Genomic DNA, 11,302 nt, shown 5'->3' with positions numbered 1-11,302 from the left:
GATAACTGTTTTAATAAATTGTAATAGTGTTGACAAGATTTTGGAAAAATATCGATGTTAAAAAAAAATTCAACTGCAATTTTGAGGGGAGTTGTAGGTTGAGGTGTGACGTCATTTTAGGGGGGGGGGAGGTCTGGCTTTTTGTGACGACGTGTGATGGAGGGGAGTTGGGGAGGTAAAAGTCGTCAAAAAAAAGCGTGACGTCATTTATGGGTGACCCCTATCTTCCCAATCACCTTTTTCTGTGATGAAAATGCGAGAATATCTAATTGTTATCTAGTTAAACACTTGATTAGCCATTAAACATTTGGGTTTAAAGTAAATATTTTTTGCTGTTGGTGCTGATGACTTGAGTAAGAATTCGTTACCAAAAAAAAAGAAAATAAAAAGAATGCAGAAATTCTTTATCAACTGAATTTTTTTTAATTATAAAATAAACTTGCTTTCCTAAATAAAAGCATTGGTCGCTCATGAAGTCTTACCAATTTTATTGAATTTTGTAGCGGGTGAGGGGGTATACCCCCTGGCAGAGTTTCTTCCAGGCATCTCTTCGGGGGGGCTTAGCCCCCCCGAAAAATTTTTACCGCCCCCCCGAACGAAATGAAATTTATATAATTTATATAGAAAATATATACTTTTAACAGTGTCCGCCCCCCCCGAAGAAAGTTTACCGCCCCCCCGAAAATTTCAAGTGCCCCCCCCCCCGGAGAAAAAAGTCTGGAAGAAACACTGCCCCCTGGCGCCAACCCTATGGACATCAAAATAAGTTGGGGAAAAAATTAAAAGCTCATTTTAGTTGCAAATTTGAATTGTAAATTAAAAAAATATAGGGGGCGCCAAATTGAAAGTTTGTCCCCGGGCGCCGAGAGGGGTCGCTACGCCTCTGAGCAGAAGTGTCACAGGGCTTCGTCAGACAAGTCAAGTGCATTTTAAAAGAAGAAAAAGATCCATGCAATTAGTAGTTGTCCAGTTTGTGGGTGCGAGTTTTTTCACACTATCGTTGTCAATACGACCATCATTGTCAAATTCAATTTATCCTCATGGGCGGCGAATTGTGTAGCTAGGCTAATGCATCGTCACACAAACCACTCCAACTGAAGTCATAGCTTCACAAGGCGGGCGTAAAGTTTCCGTATCAGGTGACACCACCCAGGGGGGATGTTACCACATCGAAATTTAGCTAACGAGAAAGTTTGCCTTTCCAGTTAGATTAATTGCTTATTAAAGTTACACATATCATCCTGGGTGTCATACAAGGTGTCACCCGACCCAGTGGCACCACTTCCTGAAGTATCATTAATTGCGATACAGAGGTAAGGCTTTATTTTTATGCTTTTAAATAAGTTTCCGTTTTGTTTAAAATATTTCACCTTCATGTTGCTTTAGAAACCAAAGTGGATGTTAAATCAACGAGTTAATTTAATTGATTGATTCGAAACAAAAAGTATACGTATGTGAATCATTGTTCACGCATGCGCAAAAAAATTGGGATAAAATTTAATGCAGCCATCATTGTTGAGCTTCCATTGTAATTAATTTAGTTTTGCTGCACAAGCTCTAATTACTCACAACATTCGTAATTATTCCATGTGCGCAGCTCAAATGAATACATTATACTGATAAATGACAAGGTTTGTCACCGCCTAAAATATTATAAAATTGAATAGACTCATTACACTCATTCACTTTTCTTCATTTCTGCAACTTTGGCACTCTTCAATCAATTTCAAGTGCTGAGCGCACTGCTCTACTGCTGGCCCGTCAATACAAGATCTAGGGTTAGGTCTATCATCCATCCCCTCCAATTTACTTTATATCACTTATGATTTATGAATGTAAGAGATCTAGATCTAGAATCTATATCTATTTTAACTATTTAAAAAACTATCTAGATCTAGCCAACTTTAGTACTTCTGCTTCAACTTAGGTTTTTTAGACTTTGGGGGGAGGGGGTAGGGTAAAACTCCATTTAGCGTATTTTATTCTCGCTTCTCCTTTACCTCCAGTTGAGCGTATTTTATTATAATAACCAAAACATTAGGAAAACACGATTTATTTATTTGTATTGTATTTTTGTTTTAACAAATGAATAAAAAAACAAAGAGATTGACTTCGTTTTAGATTTTGATAATTTACTTTTGTCAAAACTTGAGAAAAATCCAAATTTAGAATATTGAATGTGCTATGTTCGTGGGTCATTTAGGATTTTCATGGCAATGGGTGAAGTACGTAAACGTACCTCACAATTGCAAGATGGTTAAGTTTGTATTGTTACAAGTATCTCCCAGGCATGATACTATAGGCCCTAAATATTAATTAAATAAACATTTATGAACTTACAATGACACCTAAACTGAGGCCAACACAATTTCAAACAGCTATTGCCCGAGCTATGACGTATGCTGATAATGATAATTAAAGTCAATGTGAACCCACGACAGTGTAAGACTTTTTCTCCCGCTGACAATCACACGATATTTAATTGGAACTGTTCTAATGCTTTTTTATGTTTTTTTTTTACCTTTTCTAATTAAAAATCACATTCATAAAAAAATAAGTAGATCTAGTTCTAGTCCTAGTGTTTTCCTAATGTGTTTCGGTTGTGTTTATAATAAAATACGCTCTACTGGAGTTGAATGTGAAAGCGGGGAATAAAATACGCTAAAATGGAGTTTTACAGGGGGCTACATCTTTAAACTAAGTTGTGAGGTCACTTTTTGCATGTAAAAATGTAAAGTAATGTTAGAAACTGATTTTTAGCCATCTTTAATCTCTTACTTTTTGTTTAGAAATTGATTGAATTTACGACTATTAGGCCTATATTCTTTGCTTTTATGATGGAGTTTGAGCAGTCACTACATTAGCCAAAAAAAAGGGCAGATTCTAGCCAGAAAAAGATATGCAGAAAAAGCTGTTTAAGTTTAGGCCTGTGTATTGTCTTGATGTAGCTAGGCCAATGCAAAAATTTAATTTCAGTAAAACAATATAATAGTTACATATTTGGATAGGGACTGTCAATCTGATTACAGATCAGTTTGAATTTTCAAAATCTGACCATAAACAAAAAAGTTATGAATTTTTTTGTCATTAAAAAACAGCAGTTTTTTCAGACAACCGGGGTAGACCCTGAAAGAGGAAAAATACTGGGAGGGTATGGACCAAATTTTTAAGAGTTTTTCACTAAAAGTGGTATAAAAGCAAGCAGACTTCACCAATTGATGTCATTTTATGATATTTTGTAGATTTTTTATGCCGAATCCAATGATGCTATTTTAAAAAGTGTCTTTTGATTACATAACAGACTTATTTCATGGATTATGTAATACCCCCCTTCAATTTTTTTTACAACATCTGATAATCCGTGTGATAAGAAGTCATTCTTTAAATTAAACACTGTTTTAAACCATAATATGACATTTGTATATGCTGAAGCTAATGGTGATATTTAAAATGGTCGAACATTATTACAAAACTATAAAGGTCAGGCTATGTAATTCGCACCTTTTGCTCATAATTTACCATGTATTTATTTTAAAATCTCTTTTGCTCATTGTCAGTTAACTTAAGTGAATAGCCTACTTAAAGAAAAGATAACTAATACAGTTTTAATACAAAGAGAAGGATGCTATAACAATAGTATATTTGTGATGATGTAACTTCTTAAAATATGTTATGTAATCTATGTGCAATCGTACAGGCCTACTCTATTCCAAAAATATAGGCATATCTTATTATATTTATATTTCTTGTTACTTTAAATGTCATACCATTGATACAACTTTCTTCTATAGAATTAGCCTAGTTACAAATGTGTCTTATCAGAATCAAGGTGCTTTATGACAAATTTGTAATATTTTTAAACACAAAAAAATTGCTCATTTTTACAATTTTAATAACATAAACATTGGAGGAAAATTGTTTTTTTTTTTAGCTTGTACAAGGTAGTGTAAGTTATAGGTCTATAACAGATTTATATATGCTCAATGTTTATGCTAGTAGTAAGCTTGTGTATTTTGTAGGCCTACCATAGGCCTATTACATTGGGGGAAAAAGCACGTGTTTCAGTGCTTGACTGTGTGTAGTAGATGCTAGGCATTTTTTAAGTTTCCCGTGTCTGGCTAAACAAAGAGGCGTTTATCACCATCAGCATTTGCCTAGATTTAGTTCAATCAGACGTGGTTAACCAGGTTTTCTGACCAACGAATTTTATTGCCGAGGCAAGATAGGCTAGTCGGCCAACACGATGAACGTGTTGGACGAATGTTATGTAATTTTAGAGACAAAAGTCTGGGAAGATTTCCTGATCTATGCCCGAGGGTTAGTAACATCAACTCCACAAAGTGAAAGGGGGAGGGAGGTGGGGTATGAAACCACCGCGAGCCGCTGGGGTACCGTACGGGTGTTATACAACATCAAAGGCGCCGACCCTCGGCTTGTCGCGTCACGGAGTAGTGGGGGCGGGGTGAGGCTATGGATGTTACATACGGTGTTACAATTGTTACATACCGTGTAGGATGGTCAGTGACTCCCCATACCCACCCCATCCCATTTTGGTCGATTTGGCAAGCTAGTAACCTCCACGTTGTTACGGGTTTTAAAATTTTTTAGTCAACCGAAAAAAAAGAGCCCGGGGTAAAATTTAATTTATTTTTTAAAGCCATTTTTACGAAAAAGTAATGTACACAATAATGAAACGTTACGGCACGCGAATCACGTCAGCATTGTTTGGTCGGGTCGCAGCTATCCGGATTAATTTCTAAAGAAGATTAATTTTGACGATTAGTAAATAGTAGTAAATACTATTACGACTTTTTTTTTTTTTTTTGCCGTTTCAATGGTTTAAAACAAAGTTATGAAACATGCCTGTCTACTTAAATATAAAATAGCAATACCCGACGAGTCAAATACGGGAACACACGTATCTATCTTTAGAAATTGTTTATAGTCTCATCCAATCGGATCAACCGCCTAGCGTCACGTGACCACACACTCGGCTGTGCTACACGATGTGTAGATCACGATTCAGTCGGACGGCGGCCGACGCGTTAATTTTTATTTTCGTTCCGTCTTAAAATGTATGGACGGCTTTATTATGAGGTGTTATAATACATGTCATACATTAAAATAATCGGCGGGATTTCAGGAATACAGCTCAAGGTTCAAATGTAAAATAGGTCAAATAATAGACCGGGAAACTTAGTTCAACTTTGCGGTCCGATATCTCCTGAAGTATTTAACTTATTTTGACCACGAACCTTGAGCGTTGTACGTCTACATTTAATCTGTTCGTCTGCCAAATTTGATTGTTGTAGTACGTAAACTCGATACGTCTATAAAAAAAATTGTAGCGCGTCATATTTAAAACACAGCGATTCGAAGCACAGCCGAGCGGTTCAGTCGGACAGCGGTCGGCGCGTCATGTTTTGATTTTCGGTCCACTTCAAAGTCTATAGACGTCCTTATTATAGGGCCTAATATGACATATCATACATATTAATAAACGTCGAGATTTCAGGAATACAGCTCAAGGTTCAAATTAAAAATCGGTCCATTAATAGCCCAAATAACTTAGTTCAACTTTGCCGTTCGATATCTCCAAAAGTATTTAACATATTTTCCCCAAGAACCTTGAGCGTTATACGTGAACATTTAATCTATTCTTCTACCAAGTTTCACTGTTGTAGTACGAAAACTCAAAGAGTCTATAGACTCTAAGTAACACCCCTCTTTTAAAAAGGTGAAAAAGCCTCCCCCCTAATCGGCACGTCGCCGCGGGGGGTAAAAAATGCGATTAAATCGGCGATTTCTTCAACGTCTGAAATAATAAAGAAATCAAACTTATACAGTTAAAAAGGTTGTTCAATTACGAACAGAATGATGTATAACATGTTAATATAAACACAATAAAAGCATGCAAAAAACAGAGTTAAACATGCAGGGGGTAGGGAAAAGCCGATTTGTCCGATTTTCTCGGCAGCAGCATTGGCCTAGCTACTTGATGGGACAGGGATTAATACGTTAAATACATAATTGCTAGATTTAAATAGGCTATTAATAGGCCTATAGATTAAAAAAAATACTTTATAGGATCCTACTTAACTTATAAACTAGAACTCTTTGCTAGCTATACTATATTCTATAAACTCTCAACCCCTGACGACCTGCCTGAAGCGCAACTGCTCGACCACACGGTACAGATAGTTTTGTCAGAAGAATAAAGCAAAGAGAGTAATGAATCCCATATATTATTGAGTCCATTGTGCAGCTATTAATAGTAGTTCATTTGAGCCCAATGGGAGGTCTGGCTTTTTGTGACGACGTGTGATGGAGGGGAGTTGGGGAGGTAAAAGTCGTCAAAAAAAAGCGTGACGTCATTTATGGATGACCCCTATCTTTAGGTCATTGCGCTTTACACCTTTTTGCCAGCTAGATAGCGTTGGGGGGAAAAATCGTTTTTCGAGTAGTCCCTTAGAAGAAAAACATTCCCAAAGATAGCAGTTTTGAGGGGCAGGGGATATGTAAGCTTAGGTATAGGTGTGACACTTTAGGCATTTAGTGACGACGGGGAGTGGTTGGAGGATGAAAAAATCAATTTACAAAAGCGTGACACCTTTGTTTGATAGATGACTTATAATTATGATTCTGTGTTCTATTCTAGTTCTATAGGCTATCTGATGTTACCAATGTAACTTTAAAATATTTGATCTAGTTGATCTATTCTGCATAATAAAAACTATAGGCCTAGGCCTATTTTAAAATAACAGAAGTATTATAGTAGTAGTATGCTTGACTGTATCAGCCATGTTCTTGGTAAAAACATGACCCAAAAACTCCCATTACTTTCTGATACTGGGCAAACGAGATTTGGTTTTGCATACTAATAAGCTTTTAATTTATGGTAGCCTAAATTAAATCGTTTAAAAGGTCATTTTCTAATGTTAATTAAAAAGTAGAATGGTTTTCCCTTTGTTTTAATGATTTTGCAATCTGATTGCTTGCTGTCTTTGCTTTGGTCTTACCCCTGTGTAAAAGTTTCATATTCGTTAAAAACTCGATTTTTTTTTTTTTTTTTTAGTTTCCTCTTAGATAAAGAAAGTTTCCCTTGCAGATAGATTTCATTTTTATAGAATTGATATTGGCTTTTAAATATTGTAACTTCGATATTAGATATACTCATTTGAAAGTAGTCACTGTATGTAGGTCACATTGCCACAATTGTTAGGTCTATATTTTTTCATTTTGATACACTAACAACAGCATTCTTATGTAATGTGCAAACAAATCTCTTTATTGTTGTTTTAAAAATAATTTAATGTACCTTACTTTCATTTTTCAGCTCTAGATCTAGTTTTGCTTGAAGTAAAAATTTGCCAAATGTTTTTCCTAAAATTTAATTTTGTCAGACTAGACAAGAATCAGACCTAGGTTACCTGTCTGTTGCTATACACTAGCTATGTGCTAAATGTAATTTTAAGTTTTCAAGTTTTTCTTACCCTTATTTATAGTTATATACTGAAAATCTGACTTTCATACACACATAACAACATTGATCTGATAACTTTAGTTTACTTATAACAAAATGGCTTTAAGATGGACTCTACTTTATCTTCACCTGCCCAAAATATTCAGGCAGTTATATGCACATTACAGTACTCAAGTCGTTTACTTTAGATTTCTGACTATGTAGTTCTTTCATTCAATCTAATATATAAAGTTCATTTCTGTATGTACACAGCAGACGGTTGGTGTATTTATATAAAACATTGCTTTAGAAACATTTTCATATTTGCGCAGCAGTTTTTTTGGGGTTAGGGGAGGAAGCCAACACAAAAATATACTTTCTGTATTATTTTTATTCATTTCAACAACATATACAAGTTCTATATATCATTCTAGCTAAACTCTGCAAATATGAACAAAATATAGGCCTAACTGCAAGTAAAATATTTGTTAAAATTCAGGTATACCATAACTTTGTAACAAAGGCCAATGCAAAATAAGGAGAACTCCACCCCTAACAAAAGTTCACTTAAAAAAACTATTTGAGCTAGAAAGAAAATATGTTTTGTTTTTATATATTTGGGCTCTACAAGAATATATTTTTATACAATGGGCTTTTTTTTTTTACCAAAATCCCTAATTAAAGAATCCATAGGCTGGCGTCTAAATCATTTGAAAAGAAATACATATGGGCCAAAATAGGTTTTAGGGTTAAATATAGGCCTATAGGGCCTATAGATTCATATTTTGAAGTGACTACTCCCCCTCCCAGCTAAGCTGGCTGGTAGAAGATAAACAAACGCTATGACCTTAATGGCTGTGCAGTAGGCTGAAATTTACACCTAATACTATTAATAGTTGCTCAAATTATTCTTTTAAAGCTTTGCAATGGGATCAAATTACCATTCGTCAGGGGTTTAGGGTTCATACTCATAGTATAGTTATTGTATACGAGTAAAGAGATCTAGTTTATAAGTATAAATTATTTTTTTAAAATGTATTTTAAATAGACCATTTGAATCAACGAGTATTTATTGTGTTTTCCCTGTTCCATCATGGCAACACAGGTCTAAACAACAAACATTTAGTTGACAAGAAAAACCAGATCATTGTATCACAATGCGCATGGGCGTCTTCTTCCGGCTAAAATTGGCCTTTATATTTTATATGCCTAGCCTAGTAAACAGGCCTCTGCCAGTGCCATCATTTATTTAGGCTTATTTATATTAAACAATACTGAAAAGCACAACGCAAAAACACACAATTGAAGACTTAACTCTTTAAGCAGGGAATTATTTTCACTTTTTTCCTGAATTAAAGTAATTAGATATTTATTTTAAAAAATTGCCTAATAACTTTGTTTTAAAGAAGAAATTTAAAAGAGTTGATTTTTTCACACATAAAAATATGCTTCTGTTGGGAAAATTAATTATAAGAATTATTTTTCATGAGTTCTTATTTATAGAAAACTAAAGTACTTCAATTTTTCTACAAAAATCACTGATTTGTTTAGTATATTAGGTTACATACTTTAATTTTTGTTAATTATTAAATAATAAAAGTGGGAGTGGTGGTTGAGAAACTGAATTATAGCTGTTATTTTGTCTTAAAAACAAAAAATAATAGCAATAATTCTTTAAGACATTTTTTCTAATAACAAAAATAGTGGATTATTATACATAGGCATAATGGCAACAGAGCTAAATAAATATTTTAAAAAGAAGTCTCTGATTTTAAAGAATAGGATTGCAGATTTGAGAAGGGATTGGGGTGTAGTAACTAAGCTTAGGTAAAAATTTTCAGCAAAACAATTTGTTTAGTTGTTGTTTTTTTTCATTAAAAAAACAAAAACACACATTTTTCTGTCTTTGAAAGAAACGTCAGTCATTATTTTATAACAATTAGATTTTGTAAGGCTATATTGTTCATAGCCTTAGAGAGAGGACCCACCCTTTGAATGGAAAGCATGATTAGCATACCCATATCTAGATTACAACAACAGACGTCCCCTAACATCAGTGTGATAAATTAAAAAATAGAACTAGTATTGTAATATCCAAACAGATAATGCAAGTAAGCATAAACTATTAATAAAGTATCGATAGTTTATGCCTAAATAAAAGTTTAAATAATCAGGTTTCTTAACTCTTTAAGTCCGTAATTATTTTCATGTTTTACCAGGGGTTTTTTCTCCAAATTTTTTTTACAGTACTCCTGCAGTTATTACTACTATTAGAAAACCTCCCTTGTAGCTTTATATAACATTTAACAATTGAAATATGCAAAATGCCATAGTTAACTACTTTGATATCTTGCCTAACGCTTGTCTCATTAAAAGTGAATAGCATGCAATTACATTTTTGGATATTAAGTTTTTTTATTTTTTTGTACATTAAACCTAAGCTTTTTATTTTATAATTTTTTAACATCTTGTTTTGGCCTTCCTTTGTAAACAATTTTCAACACTTTCTTTTTCTTTTTAAGCCACAATATAATAAAATAAATCTAACATATATTCTGTATAATACATATATATTGTTTTATCTACTTGCAGGTTTATTTATAAGTGGAGTAGCTGGCACAATGAACAGCGATTCAGCAAATAAATTTATTTCTGCCCTTGTGAAATCATTACAAACACTCTGTCATGGCTATGTTGAATTCAATGATGGCATTGAAATTATTGGTCACTTATACCTTAATATAGATAGTGGCTCTAGCTTTGATTATGTGGTCAAAGAAAAAGTGTGCAAAAATGCTGAAAATTCTACAGTATTTGTGAGTAAAAGCTTTCAGGCTCAAGCCCCGCCAGAAGAATGTATTATAAGAAAAGAAAAAGATGATGATCAGACTGTAATTTTTGAAGATTCTTCCAATATGTCACTAACAGCTGGAACCTCCAGACTGCAGTCAGCCATTTCCAGTATTAGTAATGTTTTATCAGGGGCTCCCCATGATAGTCATAAATCCAGACTTTTAGATCAGTCACTCAATCACCCTCCAGCACAGAGCACCAGCAAAAGAAAAAGAGAGCATAATGGAAACTACAACAGCTTACAACCTCCCTATAAATACACAACCCTGCAGACATCTTCATATTTTAGCAGCACCCCATCAAAACATGCAGCTGATCGTAATCACACTGAACATTTCAGTAGTCCTTCTCATGCTGAATTCTTTGGTGGTGATAGCAATCAAAGCTCAGGGATGGGTGCTGAAGATGAAGATGATCTAGATCTGGATGTGACATTTGTGAAAGAAGAATATGAAAGTCAGAGAAACTCAGGTCAAAGGGGGATTTCTGCTGTTGCGGCCTCCAGGCTTAGTCAAGGTAACTGTTTTATTTTATAGGAACTTTTTCTGTAGAATAGTATGTAATAAAAAAAATTTTAAAAGTACAAGATGTAGCACAGGTAGCTGTTGAGTGTTAAAATTCCAAAATTGTAGAATAGTTAGCATTTCTGTATAAAAATAACAGTGATAACAAATTACTTTACTGAAATCAAATTAAATTATTTCTTCGGCTCTAAATTAAAAAAAAAACATTGTTGTCAAATCTCTGACTTTTTAACAGATCCGTCCTCAAATCAATCAAACATGCTACATGATGGTAGTACCTTGAGTTACTCAGCTAACCACCACCAGGCACCTCAGCAGTTTGCCAGTGGGACAGCCAGTGATTTGGGGAGCTTAAGTCAAGGTTTCCAGGACCCTTCTCAAGTAGACATGACACACTCTTCTCAAGGACCTCCAAACCCACGTAGTAAGTACACTTTAAAAATGACAATTTTTCAATGTAATT

The 11,302-nt window shown here is 34.3% G+C and overlaps 1 protein-coding gene across 3 annotated transcripts in view; it reads left to right on the top strand.

Annotated features, from left to right (window-relative positions):
• The first annotated feature begins 1,484 nt into the window (after positions 1 to 1,484).
• The window catches only part of LOC131934879 (uncharacterized), a 33,176-nt gene continuing 23,358 nt past the window's right edge, over positions 1,485 to 11,302 (top strand). For all 3 annotated transcript variants that reach the window (XM_059291029.1, XM_059291031.1, XM_059291030.1), the window contains exons 1-3: positions 1,485 to 1,631; positions 10,055 to 10,831; positions 11,075 to 11,263. In XM_059291029.1, coding sequence (XP_059147012.1) covers positions 10,084 to 10,831; positions 11,075 to 11,263 — 937 coding nt within the window. In that variant the 5' untranslated portion in view covers positions 1,485 to 1,631; positions 10,055 to 10,083. The remainder of the gene's footprint in view (positions 1,632 to 10,054; positions 10,832 to 11,074; positions 11,264 to 11,302) is intronic.

Source organism: Physella acuta, unplaced genomic scaffold (assembly GCF_028476545.2).
Source record: "Physella acuta isolate Inbredline_101_S28 unplaced genomic scaffold, ASM2847654v3 ptg000119l, whole genome shotgun sequence".
NCBI classification, from domain to species: Eukaryota; Metazoa; Mollusca; class Gastropoda; family Physidae; genus Physella; species Physella acuta.
This window is presented reverse-complemented; position numbering and strand designations above follow the sequence as displayed.